The sequence below is a fragment of the Ornithorhynchus anatinus genome, chromosome X3, assembly GCF_004115215.2.
Source record: "Ornithorhynchus anatinus isolate Pmale09 chromosome X3, mOrnAna1.pri.v4, whole genome shotgun sequence".
Taxonomy (NCBI): Eukaryota; Metazoa; Chordata; class Mammalia; order Monotremata; family Ornithorhynchidae; genus Ornithorhynchus; species Ornithorhynchus anatinus.
Window position 1 is genome coordinate 12264752 of NC_041751.1, and position 15042 is coordinate 12279793.

Genomic DNA, 15042 nt, shown 5'->3' on the forward strand with positions numbered 1-15042 from the left:
TCCCCATTTTACAGATGAGGGAACTGAGGCACAGAGAAGTTAAGTGACTTGCCCACAGTCACACAGCCGACAAGTGGCAGAGCTGGGATTCGAACTCGTGAGCCCTGACTCCAAAGCCCATGCTCTTTCCACTGAGCCACGCTGCTTCAATCTTCCTTCTAGAAAAGGGCAGATTTTAGAGAATTATTTTTCCCCTTTCCTGCCAGAGGAGAGTAGCTCATCTTTGTTATATTACTGGTTCCAGAAGGTGTTTCCTTATGCTATCAATCAAATAAAGAAGAACGCTTAGAGGACCTGTGATGAACCAGTAAACTCATCTTCGCTACGGCACAGGATCATTTCAGCAAGGAAAGTAGTCATAAATCCTGAGGACTGATGGCTCAAGTTTCTAGCCCGGGAGGATGAGATTCAAGTTTTCATCAGCAGATCACAGAAGACAGAAAAACTCAATTTGGGCGAAGTTAGAAAGTCACCACTAGCAACTGTTCCAGCCTCTTTTCCCGGGTTGGGGCTCGGCAAAGCAGCATCTTTCAGAGGTTAAAAATATGCCCCGCTAAATTCACTCCAACTCACATGTATAGAATGGTGCGCAGAGGCCAGATTAAAAAAAAACTGACTCCATTTTGAAACCCCTTTAGAAGCCACTACTAGACAACGCATTAGAATTTGATTAAAAAATAAATAATTGAAGCCGCCAGAGCCCAGCCAAGAAACTATGCAGAGATGCCTACCAATTGGCCAGTCCCTGGAGGTTCAGCAAGACCGTTTTCCCGTCGCTTGAGACGGGGAAATTAATCCCTTTAAACCACTGGGATGTTTTCACCTCGGAAGCCACGTGGGGCCGCCCGTCTCAGGATGGCAAATGGCACGTGATCCAATCCTTGCAGCTGCGAGGGAGGTTGTGGGGAAAGGAAACCAACAGATCAAACCTCAACATCGGTCACTGCCACTCCTGCTCCCTCCCACTGTGCAGAGGTGAGAGGGTTGGAATGAGGAGAAAAGATGGCTCCCACGGCCAACTCAGTTCTCTGAAAATATCAGGGCCAGAGACAGGCTTGCCTATTATAAAGGGTTGGCGAATACCAAGGCTTTCTCCAGCTACCTACGGCAGAGTTGATTCAGAACCCAGTTCCGTTTGAGAAAAGGTTTATCTACTTTACAGAGTTTTACTTATTCTACATTGAAGAGAAAAACCAAGGGAACCCATCTGCTAATTCTGATGTACTGTACTCTGCCAAGAGCTTAGTACAGTGTTCTGCACCTAATAAGCACTCAATAAATACAATTAATTGACAATTGTTGAAACAGGTTTATTTCGACTCAATACGTGAACTTTGGGCCTAATTCATTTCATCTCCAACTCCACAGCAGCTTCATGTACTTTTCTGCTTACGGTGTGAAGTGAACTCTCTCTCCAAGATATAAACATGAAAGCAATTTTCCACCCAAAAATACAATTTGCTTTAACAAACGGTAAGACTCCTAGCCCCAGGTGTGGTGACATTATCCTACTCATTTCCTGAAGAGGTACACCAAGGCAGGGAGGGTTGAAGAGGGAGTGAACCTGCACTTTGCAAATTCTTCACCCCCCAATGCGATTTCCAGATGGGTGAGGATGCCCGTGAATCAGTGACCCTCAGAGGGACGGGAGTGGGGATGGACAGGGCAGGCGGCAAACACCGGACAGGGGAGGGTGGGAGAGTCAAGGCCAGGGCCAGCCAAGAGACATTACGTTTAGGGACAGGCCTGTCAACTTCGATGTGGGCAGTGGCCAATTCTTGGCAGACCCTTTCTTTCAGAGGCATTGCTCTATAAAGGTTGTGGCCCACACTACCGAGGGACTGGATGGTATTTCAGGGGCTCTACGGGATCCAAGTGACAGATGGCTGAAATCGAAGCCAGCTGCAATGCCAAGATTAGGATCCAAACAAGATATCAGGGCGCAGCTGACTCATCAATCTGTGTCTCGGGTCGCACCCCTAGAGAACTTGGAGCTCCATGAGAAACGGTTAATCAAATGCAAACTTGAGGGGAAAAAAGGGGGGGGGGGAAGCATCAGCATCAGGTCACTAACACTGAGACTTGCCAAGCTACAGAACGCAAATTGGAATTTCAGGCCGGTCACTAGAACTCAAGCCATTTCTGATTCCAGAAATAGGTTCTTCCCTTGCTAAACTACTGCATTAAAAATTTCACTATTAGAGACATTTTCTACCACTTTGTCAGAAAGTGGCAAACAAGAGAAGGTACCTGGAATCTTGACCAACCCCCTAATTTTTCTTAACCCCTCAAACTGGCAGCACTACTTGAAAACTGATTGCAGGGGAGGGGCGAGGTAGCAGTTGAAATAGTGAAGTTTCACCTCAGTGCTGCAACGTGTCTTCCAGAAGACACCCAGGCCAGAAACTGGGGCTCACCTGGGCAGCAGGGACAGGAATTCTATTTCCTCTCCCTCCACAACCCCCTCCAACAGCAAATCCTGACCCCGATGCCTGAGGCACTAGCTCACTGGGCCATTTACTGCTACCGTCACCCTTACGAAGGGATAATTTATATGCTTACTTTTAAGCCAGCAAATAATGCTCTAATCTGATCCTGAACCTTGGCTTCATAAGCTTCATTTATAATGGGAATATCAGTTACTGATCGAAGCTGCTTTTGTCTGGGAAAGAACTGGTCACGTTTGGTTTAAAAACCAAAAAACACACAAAAATGCAGTCTGAAGGAGCACCGAAGCAGACAACTGCCTAGGAATTAGGCTGCTTGGAGCCAACTATTAGCTCATTTGATTATCCCTGAGGTGTTCAAGGATTTAACCAAAATGCAAAAGAAAAGCTTTTAAATATTGTCTCATAAGGGCCTATCAACTACCAAAGGATTTTTTTTTTTTAATTCAAATAGTGTGTACCATTGGTTGATTAATCTCACACTTTGCCCCCCCTTCTTAGGTAAGGAAATCCTATTTTCCTAGACTGGGGAGCTAAAATTCCCTTTCTAGAAAGAAATCAGGGTATGTATTTTCTGACTAGATCAGCAGCATGAGAAATGCATCTAACACTGGAGCGAAGCAATGAGCCGGGGGGAGGGGGAGAAACAGCAACAACAAAAAAACCCCACATTCAAGCACTCCCCCAGGAAGGCTTTGGGACATTCGATTAACAGCACTTTGAAAATTGATCCAGTCTATCCACCAAAATGAAGACCTTCTAGGTGAAGCGATGAGAGCCTGCAGGGCAGCTCTACTCCAGCACCATCACTAGCTCAGCAGCAGTTCACAATCCAGCTCATCGTCCAAACCTCAAGGATCTCCGAGTGACCCCAGCTCCCGCTCCCCCGCCGGCAAAACCGACGCTTCCCAAGTTGAACGTGGTCTCGGACTCCAGCGGGCGGTCGCATTTCCCATCGCCGTGGTTTCCCTTCGACAGGGCACTCGGCTCAAGTACGACTATTCACGAAGGGCGGCAGCCGGCTGACCCACCTCCCCGACGACCTGCCGGGGAATGACGACTAGAACCGAGATGGCTTCGAGGCCTAGGTGCGGTCTGGAAGGTCGGAGGGGGGAGGGGGATGGCGGCGGTTGGGGATGGGGTCAGGGGGAGGGGGGAAGGGTGATGGAGCAGCACCCATGCCATCTGATGAACGGTGAGGTTCCCATGGGGGCTAGCTGCACTGACCCCCAGACTCAAAACCTCACTTGGCCCCTAAAATGCATCTGCTTGGTGGCGTTGTTGCTCATTCCGGTCTTCAGCATCCACTTGGACTTCATCCGTTGGACGTACTGCATGTCACGCTCCCGTGCCAGAGTGGCCCCTGTGGGTGGCATTGGAGAGAGAGGGAGGGAAGGAGAAGAGACAAGGCAAAAGGCCGGTCATTTGTGGCTCTGGGGAAAAACCCAAGAATCGCCGGGATGCCTGCAGGGTACTCTGGCGGGTTTTCCGTTCACATCGGAGAGGGCAGCGGGACAAAGGACTTCCACGGCCAAGGCTGGCAAAGTAATTGCCGAGAGAAACGGAATGGGTCTTACAATTCTCCAATAACGGGATGGCGGAGGGGACCCCAGACATAGAGTCCAGTCTGATCTTTGAGAGATTTGATCGTCTGCATCCCGGCCACTGCGGAAGCTTGCTCTCCTCCTCCCAGACGCCCTAGTTCCACGGAGCCAGAACCCATTTCCCACAGCAGATGCAGCAGCACGGTGAGTTCTTCAATGTCAGCCTGGCAGCGGTTCTAAGCCGGGAGATCCCTAACGCTCAGGGTGGAGGACTCTCTTTGGGGAAATGACTGACAGGCCACAGGGGTAATCAAGCTTCCAAAGAGCAAGGATCTCGTCTATTAAATCTCTGGTTCCAGGGAGGGCTTAAGAGGGATTCATGAGGAGAAGAGGACGAAACAGCCCGCAAGAGTCGGAGGACGTCGGACAGCTATTTTTGCCTTTTCAAGATGTGAGAACGAAGAATTTACAACTTGTGGGGAAACAAGCGAAGCAGCTTGAAAGGTCCACACTGACACATCTCCTCAAGGAGTGCTCCTCTGATTCATTTTTCTTTTCCCTGGGGCACAGCCTCCCAACTACCACCTCGGCACTGATGTTTTGGGCAATGACGGTTCCAAACCTTAAGGCCCATTTCTCCATCATTTCGGTCGTACGCCGCTTAGCGAAGAGTTTCAGCCCACCTCCCCACCCCGGCTCGAGGAAAATCCACCCAAGAATCTCGGTGGGAAAGTCAGGAAATAACCATGAAAGTTTTCCATCCCGAACGGCGCCTCGGCCGACCCGACGCCCCGCCCGGCCGCGGAATCCCCTCTGGAGTTAGGGCATCCGCCGTGGCTACTCACGTGCCAAGCCCGCTGAAACCACAAGTCTACCCTAAAGACATTCTCAAATGACAACGACGCTGGGGACGGGGACGAGGTACATCGGCTCCACCAAGGCATGGCCTCTTCCGGAAAATATCGGGATGGGCCCGGACGGTCTCGTTTCGGAACCCGCCACGTACCGGTGCCGCCGGTCCAGCCCAGGGCCCGGTAGTGCCGGAGCACCCTGCCCACCGCCTTCTGGTTCTGGGCGACGGCCACTGCTCTCGAGGCGCCGAACTTCTGCTTGTAGTACCTCATCAAGGAGCGATGACCGATTCTGGCACCTGCGGGGGAAGACAGTGGCAAAGGACGGAGGGTCACCATCGTGCGGCTGCGGAGTAACCCAGAACGGGTTCCCTTGTGCGTAGGCTCTACGGGGTCACCGGCTCAGAAGGCCAACGGCAGCAAGCGCTCGACAGGCCTGAAAGCGAAGAGGCAGGCATGCGACCTGCATTCATCAGCAAGCACTCTGAGGGCTAAAGAATGGCCAAAGGCTCAATAATCCTAGCCCCCAGGATCACTGGCTTAAAGGGAGAAGTTAAAATAAATCAAGCGGAAAGAGCAGCTTCTACTCCTTTAATGCATCTCTTTCCAGGAACTCACATAGTCAAAAACCCAATTAGTCCCGATAACATCTCTGTGAAGGTGGTAGGGGACGAACACTAACCTTGAAGGGAAAGAGACACTGATGGGCCAGCAGGGACTGCGGACAGCAAAGCCAGGAACAGGCCTTACGAAAGGCCTCCTTGACCACACCCCCTCCGGGCCCACTCTTGCCGAACTCGGCACTGACGTTTTGGGCAATGATGGTTCTAAACCTTAAGGCCCATTTCTCCATCATTTCGGTCGTACGCTAAACTGCCCCAGGCTGTCGATGGTGGGAACAAAAGAAGCGGCGTGGCCTAGTGAAAAGAGCATGCATCTGGAAGTCGGAGGACATATCACCTATGTCCACGTGTCTGCTGAATGACCTCGGGCAAGTCACTAAACGTCCCGTGCCTCAGTTCCCTCATCTGTAAAATGGGGATTAACTCCTTGTGGGACAGGGACCGTGTCCAACCTTATCCCATATCAACCCCGGCTTTTAGAACCGTGCTTGGCGCGTAGTAAGTGCTTAACAAATACCATAATCGTTATCATTATTGTTATTATTACTGAGAAGCTGAATGGGGAGCAATGCTTTTTCCACACTGAAAGGCAAACTGTGAACCTTTCTATCCCTCTTCGCTAGGTCACTGTCCCTAGGTCATTTTTGCCCTAGCACATCAAACTCAGAGAAAATACACCAGGATAGAGGCACTGGGGACTGTCCTTTTCCTCTAGGTTTCACTGAACAGAGAAGCAGCGAGAAGCAGCGTGGCTCAGTGGAAAGAGCCTGGGCTTCGGAGTCAGAGGTCGTGAGTTCGACTCCCGGCCCTGCCACTTGTCAGCTGTGTGACTGTGGGCAAGTCACTTCTCTGTGCCTCAGTTCCCTCATCTGTAAAATGGGGATTAAAAGTGTGTGTGCCCCACGTGGGACAACCTGATTACCCTGTACCTCCCCCAGCGCTTAGAACAGCGCCGGGCACCTAGTGAGCGCTTAACAAATACCAACATTATTATTATTATGAACAGAGCCAATGAGGGGGGAGGGCGAGGAAGAGAAGTAAAGACACCGTTAGGTGTGTGCCTCCTGCAGATCAAGCAGAGACGGGGCGCGCTGCCAGTGTGGACGGCCTGCACTGCCCAGAACTGCAGAGGAAACTAACTGAAGACAGGGCTGGTGCAGGTGGAGCTGAGGGAGAGGATGCTCAGGGAACAAAGAGATCATAGGTGCAAAGAAAGTTTTTCCAGCATCAGTTACTCTGTCCTTGTGATTGACACAAACACACGTAACGGAAGGGGGCGGGGGGGAGAGAAGAGAATCAAACCGCTCCTGGCTAACCTGGACGAGCCAGAAAAACAAATATTTTTGCCTTCCTCTGCTTCTCCTAAAGAGGAATATGAGAGTTTCACACTAGAGTAGACACACTGTGGGAGAAAAATAAAAACAAAAATGAAAAGCAAGACATGGTCTCCAAACCATTTATTTCATTCTGGTCTACTCCTTGTTCATCTAATCATTTCCTTCCTATTTCCTGGGCTACTTCTGCTACAGAATTGATACAATTCAGGATACTGTTACCAATGGCATTTTTCAACTGCCGGCAAAACAATAAGTCTAGTAACTCTTCACCTGGGGTCTTCCGTCTACTCCCTATGCAAATAACCAGTGGCTTAAACCCCAAACACATTATTTCTCCATAGAAACACACCCCACCAAAAAGGGAATAGGAACTTTTTCCTCAAACAGTGCTAATTTCAAACTGGGGTCAAAGCATGTGTGGCAAGTGGGGAGGAGGGAAGGGGGGAGGAGGAGAAGAAGAGAAGACAGGAGGGAGCAAACGCCAGGGATACAAAGTCTTAAAAACCCCCCCAAAACACAACTTTCTTGGTATTCCCATCCGACTACCTCTGGGCTCAGGGCTCACTCTGCTCCAGACCTCAGTCGACGCTCTGCTGGTGGTCTCGGGCACCGTTTTGAGGCCACTGGCCCAAATGAGGGGGTATTGGAGCCAGAGAAAATTAAGAAACCACATCCACCTCCATGCCCAGGGATTTCTGGTTTTCCTATTTAAAACGGAACCCAAATCTCCTGGCCCTGCCTACGGTCCACTCTCCCAGCTTCACCCCTTTTGGGAGGGTGGGGGAAGAGCTGTCCAATGGGACGGGGGCCTCCAGAAGCTGGGAGACGCTACCTGGGCACATCGGGCTGCTACTAGGAAGTCAGTTACTCCTTCACCATCAGGCCGCAGAGCAGCATCTGAAGAGATCTCACAAATTCATCTCTCCTACTGACAGTTCAGAGGGAGGTGTGTTTCTCTGGGCATCCTGGCACTGGGCACCCTGGCACCAAGGCCACAGAACGCACACAGACCGCACCTTTCAGATCGACGACGGACACCCGGGGGCCCGACGAAACGCACCAGGAGGAAACCCCGGAGCCGTCTGCTGCCCTACTCCATTTCCGACTGGGCTAGGTCAGGATATCCTCTGCCTGGTCGGATGACTGGCCAGAAATCATTCGACGGTAATGCTGGCATTAGTGCACCCAATCAATACTCATACTCTTAAGCTCCGATATAGATCCACGAGGTCCTGGGAAGAGCTCCCGTGACGCCACACCCTCCCCACGCTGACGAGACTTGGAGCGGCGAGCGCGGCCGAAGGGAGGGAGTCGGGTCTGGACCCGCTTTCCCGACGTCACCGGCCGAGCTCTTCCGGAGCAGGCCCCGGTCCCCGAGCCGGAGCCGATCGCGAGGGGCAGCTCGGCTTCCGTTCCGGATCGGGGCACGGCGGAGCCGGCCTGAGCCCCCATAGATCGTAAGCTCCCCGTGGGCCGGCACCGTGTCGACCGATTCTGTTGTACCGGACTTTTCTCGAGCGCTACATATAGCGCTCGGCGTCCGGGCTGGGGGGAGGCCTACCCGGGGGCCCGTTTGCCAGGGGAGAGCTGGGTCGCCGCTGGGCCGTTTGACTGACGGCCACGACGGAGCCCCACGCTTCAGGGTTAAGATTTGATGGTGATTTCGTTCTTCTAAAGAAAGCTCTCCCCCCAACCTGCTTCTTTTGGGGACCTACAATCAACCCCATCTGTCGGTCGGGACTCTAGAGCCGCCAGAGTCCACATCTTGCCTCGACTTGCCCGGTTCTGGCTGGTGATCGGGGAAATTAATTAGCTCAGAGTGGAAGCGGTCTGAGCGCTGAAGGGGAGAAGCTCTGGAAGGGGCCCCGGTGCCCTCTGCTGGACACCACAATTCTACATCATCCTGAAAACACAATTTCCCGAGCAGAGACACTCAGACCCTCGGGACATTCAGAGATTGAGAGCCCACTAGTTCGCTGAACCACAGTACCCTGCCCGAATCGCTACCACCTCGAGCCCACGGTGGATGCTCCTTCTTCATCTCAGTGCCAAGCTTTGACAAGTTCTTCCTCCCTCAAAGGTCAAAATGCCACACACAGAGGCACGGGAGGTCTCAGCCCAAAGAATTTCCTACTCGAGTTAATTTTGCTCTGGCCGGGCATTAAAGTGGCTTCACGGTACAACAGCCCGTTACATTTCCATTTCTCAGTCTCCGTTTGCATTACACCCGAGGATCACCAGACTCACCGAGACGGAGCGGAAGAGACATGCACCGCAATGCACGCCCGACGGCAACTGTGTCGGTGAGTAGGGACGATTCTACGTGTTGCACTCATAGGGCCGGGTTTTCCGTTTCACTGCCGTGCTTCCAAACACCTGGTCGGTAAGTGCTACTGATTTATCGACACTGAAGGTCTTATATCTAAAGCGCACCCGAAATTATATTCCCAGTCACTCGACGATGACTGCTGCCAGTTCAAAGGGAAGAGCTCTGCTCTGGGAACCGAAGTCTGGCTTCTGCCCGTGGCTGGTTAATGTGGGCGAAGGTCACACACGCATATTGCGGGGGACCGGTCCCTGATCTGCCTAATCACGCATCATCCTCTGTGACCCAAGGGGGGCTAAACCAGATGAGGTCTGTGCACAAGTAGCGGTAGTTAGGACTGCCACAGTTTTTCCAGGCCCAAAATTGTACTTCTTATCGTTCCGGACCACCGATCCACACTCTCCCCGCAGTACTGGGGAGAGGGACAAAGGAAGGAGAGGGTCAGGGATCCCGGAGAGGCACCAGCCGAGTGGCAGCCCTGGACCGGCATGAGCTCGGAATCTTGCCCAAGCCTTCGAATCCTATTTCTAGTTGGATTTCCTTTTATTTCAAACCCCTTCGACTTCCACTGGAAGTCCCATGAGGCACATGGTATCTGATCTTTCCCAGGACTTGAGGGGTAGGATGTGCTTGATAAATGCTTTATCATTACTACTGTTTTAGACACGGCAACTCAGAACCTCCCGTCTACTGCTATATCGAGAGAACGTGTTAGCAGTCAGTCACTTTCCAAAGTTCCCCAACGTTTTAGGAGGTGCCCTGCCTATTCCAGAGTCGGCTGGCCTAGAGGAGGCAGGATTCTCTAGGCACCTGTCTCGTCTAAATTTATGATTCCTACCCTTCTACCAACCTACAGAGGGAAAAATGAGGTAATCAAGGGACAAGTTGTCTGGCTTTAACACAGAGCCGAAGCAACGGAGTTTGGGTGTACGTGTCGCTCCTTCCTTGCAGACAATATCAAAGGGTTTTTAACAGAGGCCCTTACCTGAAGGGAGAATCAGCTCCATACTGTCGTCATCGTACTCCAAATTCTTTTCCGCAGGCAGTTCCTCAGACATCTCTGATTCCTCCCCTTCCTTGTAGTCTGGGTAACTACTCCTAAAATCGTGCAGAAAAACAAAGCCAAACATCCATTCGACCAAAGCCGTGTACTGCAATATCGGGCAGGTTAGCGATCTTAGGGTGCCTACTGGGCACAAAAGAAACACAGACAGACTCTAAAAATGCCCTTATTCTAGGGAAGAGACAGCTGAGTCACTTGAAAAATCCCCTCTCTGCTCATCCTGTGGGCCCTGGGCTAGCTTCTACCTCCGGGCCACCCCGCCTATTCCCCACCCCGCTGTCAAGGTATCCTTTAGCCCTTCGGATGCCTCTTGGGTCTCCATATCTCGCTCTAGGCTATAAGCTCCTTGTGGGCAGAGAACACGTCTACCAATTCTGTTGTACCATCCACTCTCAAGTGCTTCAGTGCAGTGCTCTGTATGCAGTCAGCACTCAATAAATACCACTGACCGATAGGGTTGTGGGAGGGAGGAAGGATGAAAGAGGTTTCTAATCCCATCGACGACTCTCCGGCTTCACAAGTTTCGGCAAGGATAGCTGGAGGAGGCAAGAAAATCCAGGCTTGGAGCCTCCTGAGGGAAGCAGGGGGAGAGACGGCTCTTGGGCCAATTCCATTAGAGTTGCGGGGAGGAGACCCCAACCCGCAACTGCAACCTGTGGAGCGGTTAAAAAAAATCAACCCACGGAAGAAGTTGAAAGAGTGGAGCCTGAAAAGTTTTGGAACCGAACAGAGTTAAACGGATTTCAGAAGGGACCGGGGAGCAGCCACGCGGGGAGGCTGTCCACGGCCTCCGACCCCGCCCAACTCCCAGACAGCCCCCATTAGGTATGGGGGACAACTACAGAGCCAGAAAGGTGGCCTTTGGGTTCTGGCTGGGGCCAAGCTACTCCAGTCTCCGGATGTTTCCACTTTCAGTGGTCAACTCTGAGTTTCGGTGTTTGAACGGCAACTGCTTTGAGCTATCACGAGGAAGCACACCCCTTGGCCCTCCGCCTGCTAGCGTTTATCTACACTGCCTTTCGACACTGAAGAAAAATAAACGACGACGTGTTCTAAAGGTGTGTGCGCGCGATGATCCGAGCGGAGCGTGCCCACCCAAACACCGCCCCTTGTCGCACTGTCGTCCGTGCAGCTCGAAGCACTCAGCGCCGTCGCCACTTTCTATCTCCTTTTTCCTTTGGGAAGCCGTGGCTCAGAAAGAGTCACTTCCTCCTTGGCCTTCGGGAGCCGTATCAGAACGGAGGCAAGTCAGTGCACTTCCACTCATATCTTTAAAACATCCATTTTAGCCTAAAGCTTTGCTTTGCCGCGGATGGGTCTTTTCCACGGGCCCTGAAGGGGTTGATGTTCACTCGGGTCCCTTTACTAGTGAAGCCGGCCTGCGATGCCTGGCATTTGGTACATCGCCTCAACCCGGCGCAGTCAACGATCTGACCTAGACCCACGTGGTTCCGGAGAATTCAGAAACGGGAGCGGAGAGAGCCCCGGCTGGACCGTTTCCCTACAGCCTCCTTCCCACCTGCCATAACGGTAGGTGAAGGACCTCCTACCTAAAATCATAGAAGTCTGCAAATTCCAGCGCGGCATCTCCCTCGGTGAAGAGTTTACAGTGGCTCTTGTCATTCATGTGGGCTTGCACTGCTTCCGTGGAGTAGAAGGATTTTCCTTTTTCGTTGCACCACAAGCAAATCTTCCCCACGCCAACTTTTTCCCCTTGAAGACAGCGAGAAGATGAGCAAGACAATCAAAACAACTCTTGACCGGAGTTCACTCATCACAGTACAATGCGAATCAGCCGTTCGCCCCAGTGAAAAACAGTCTGTACTTGACAGCTTTAAGAATAGGAAGATTTTCACCCACCACAAAACCACCTTACCAGACAAGTGGATCCTACCCTGCCCGCTTCCCTCCCTCGCCCCCTGCCCAACCGGAGGAAAAGATTTTTCCACTTACCTAGATATTTAATTAGCCCTCTGAGATCCGAAAGGAATTCAATGTCGGGGATAAAGAAGCTGTGGACTTTGGTCATGTGAGCCACGTTCTTCATGAGGGAGCTGGAGTGATGGGAGCAGAACAAGCAGTCGGTGACAGCGATGGCGCCAGCAGGTGCGCTTTCCCCACCTCCAGCTCCGGCTCCCTCGTCTTCCTCTTCGAGAACATCCATCTCCTCAGGATCTTCGGAGTCCACCTCTTCGTCCGAATCCATGTCTTCCCAGCCTTCGATTAGAGTTCAAAAGTGAAGCCGTTTTTATAACGTGCTAAGAACATCAACGCCCGCCAATCAGTATCATTTACCGACTGCTTTCTGTGTGCACGGCACCGTACAACGCACTCCAGAGAGCACAACAGAACTCTGATCAGACGTGATTCCCCCCTACCCAGGAGCTTACAGTTAGGTGGCTCTAAACTGGATGAAATCATCAACCACACGTTTAAGACGATAGGATTGATCTTCCGGATTCCTCTGGGCCGTAAACCCCCCGTGGGTGGGGAACGCGTCTACCGGTTTGGTTATCCTGTACTCTCCCAACCGCTAAGTGCCACGCTCTTCACACAGTAAGTGTTCAATACGTAGGGTTGACTGATTTCCTTTGCCGCTGCCTGGCTTATGACACCCAGATTATCCACTTTTCATTTCTCGTGCCACCCACCCCAACACTTTCTCCTCCCCAGTAAGGGAGGAATAACGCCTGTGCCAACCTGCCTTAGTGGGACACCGGGAGGGTCACTGGGACGGCCTTACAAAGAGTATTTTTGCTTTGAAGACTTCCAAGCGTGGAAGGCCACCTAGCTTTCCCCTCATCATCTCAATGGAGTGACCCTCTCCAGGTCAGCTTCCTAGCCTGGAAAACGGGAGACAAAATTTGCCTCTCCCTTCTTTCTGGGGATAGTATATGGCCAAAAAAGAATGTGCGAGGGCTTTGGGAAAACGAATACGCTCTGCAAATAAAAGTTCAGTCGCTCTCTTCACGACACACAGTGTGGCTTAGTGGAAAGACCACGGGCTGGGGAGACAGAGGTCATGGGTTCTAATCCTGGCTCCGCCACTTGTCAGCTGTGTAACTTTGGGCAAGTCACTTCACTTCTCTGGGCCTCAGCGACCTCGGCTGTCAAACGGGGATGAAGACCGGGAGCCCCGCGTGGGACGACCCGATGACCTTGTGTCAACCCCAGCGCTTAGAACAGCGCGTGGCACGTAGGAAGCGCTTAACAAATACCAACATTATTATTCTTCACTTCTCTGAGCCTCAGTGACCTCCTCTGTCAAACGGGGATGAAGACCGGGAGCCCCACGTGTGGACAACCCGATGATCTTGTGTCAACCCCAGCGCTTAGAACAGCGCGTGGCCCGTAGGAAGCGCTCAACAAATACCAACATTATTATTCTTCACTTCTCTGAGCCTCAGTGACCTCCTCTGTCAAACGGGGATGAAGACCGGGAGCCCCACGTGTGGACACCCGATGATCTTGTGTCAACCCCAGCGCTTAGAACGGCGCGTGGCACGTAGTAAGCACTTAACAACAACATTATATCATTCACTTCTGAGCCTCAGTGACCTCCTCTGTCAAACGGGGATGAAGACCGGGAGCCCCAGGTGTGGGACAACCCGATGATCTTGTGTCAACCCCTGCGCTTGGAACAGTGTGTGGCACCGCGTAAGCGCTTAATAAACACCAACATTATTGTTGTTATTCACTTCTCTGAGCCTCACTCGGCTGTCAAACGGGGATGAAGACCGGGAGCCCCAGGTGTGGGACAACCCGATGACCTCGGGTCAACCCCAGCGCTTAGAACAGAGCGTGGCCCCGAGTAAGCGCTTAACCAACGCCCTGAGGCTGCTGCTGACGACGGGCGCGCGTGTGTGTGTGTGTGTGTGTATGTGTGTGTGTGTGGAGGCACCGACGGGGTCCTGACCGTCTTGGAGGTCGTCGTCGTGGTGCTGTTCCCGGGTGCCGGCCCCCTTCCCGGCCCGCCGCTGGAACCAGCGGAGGCGCGGGGGCTCGGGGGTCCGGGAGGCCGGTCCTTCCCGCCCCGGGCCGTCTGGGGGCTTGGCGTGGGCGGGCGAGGGCTGGGGCTTGATGGCGCGCTGGATGGCCGAGTTGAGGGCGTCGTTATCGAGGGCGGGGGCGGCCAGGCCCTTCTCCCGGTTCTTCTCGTTGAGCCTCTCCACCCTCCTGCCCACCGCCTCCACCGCCTCCCTCTGCAGGGCGCGGTGCCTCCGGGACCTCAGGTGGTTGGCGCAGGCGTTGAAGGTGGCGAACTTCTTGCTGCAGACGGTGCAGTAGGTGGCGGCGGCGGCGGCGTTGGTCTCGGCCTCGGCCCCCCCCGCCCCTCCCCGCTGGGCCCGGACCCGCTCCTCGAAGCCGTCGGCGGGGACGGGCGCCAGGGCGGCCACCTTCCGCTTCAGGTTGTAGCGGTGCCAGTCCGTTTTGTAGTGGGCGCGCTGGAGGTCGGCGGCCCCGAAGGAGACCCGGCAGGTGATGCACGTGTACGACGCCATGGCCGCCGGCCTCAGCGCTCAGCGCAGGGGGTCGAACGCCCCACGGGCGGAAGGCGGGCGGAAGGCGGAAGGCGGGCGGCGGGCGGGCGGCGGGCGGAAGGCGGGCGGAAGGCGAGTGCTGGCGGAAGGCGGGCGCCGCCCGCGCACTTCCGCTTCCGGGGCCAGAGGGTCACCGACGGGCGCGCGCGCGACTTCCGGCGCCGGAGTCCCGCGGCGGGAGGGGCGGGGCCCGGCCCCCGGGGAAGGTCGCGTCTCCTAGGCGACGGAGCCTGCGCACGAGCCACGGCCGGGCCCGGCCCGGCTCGGCCGGGGGAGAGATCTCGCAGAGACGCGCAGAGACAGTCAGACA

At 53.6% G+C, this 15042-nt stretch overlaps 1 protein-coding gene across 1 annotated transcript; it reads right to left on the reverse strand.

The window, feature by feature from the left end:
• Positions 1 to 1289: 1289 nt before the first annotated feature.
• On the reverse strand, positions 1290 to 14753 carry ZNF622 (zinc finger protein 622). The gene is made up of 6 exons (XM_029053871.1): positions 14108 to 14753; positions 12145 to 12408; positions 11742 to 11904; positions 10114 to 10226; positions 4998 to 5141; positions 1290 to 3810 (listed from the first exon to the last, which is right to left on the reverse strand). Exons 1-6 carry the CDS (start codon positions 14691 to 14693, stop codon positions 3683 to 3685), a joined length of 1398 nt encoding a protein of 465 aa, XP_028909704.1. The 5' UTR covers positions 14694 to 14753; the 3' UTR covers positions 1290 to 3682.
• Between the last annotated feature and the right edge of the window lie 289 nt (positions 14754 to 15042).

Bases quoted from the DNA above. Each gene is read 5' to 3' on its own strand.
- ZNF622 (XM_029053871.1), bottom strand. From the start codon at position 14,693: ATGGCGTCGTACACGTGCATCACCTGCCGGGTCTCCTTCGGGGCCGCC. The intron at 12,409-14,107 runs GTCAGGACCCCG...CTCTAATCGAAG, and splicing joins CGACGACGACCTCCAAGACG to GCTGGGAAGACATGGATTCG. The intron at 5,142-10,113 runs GTAAGGGCCTCT...CTTCCCCCGCAG, and splicing joins GGAGCTGATTCTCCCTTCAG to GTGCCAGAATCGGTCATCGC.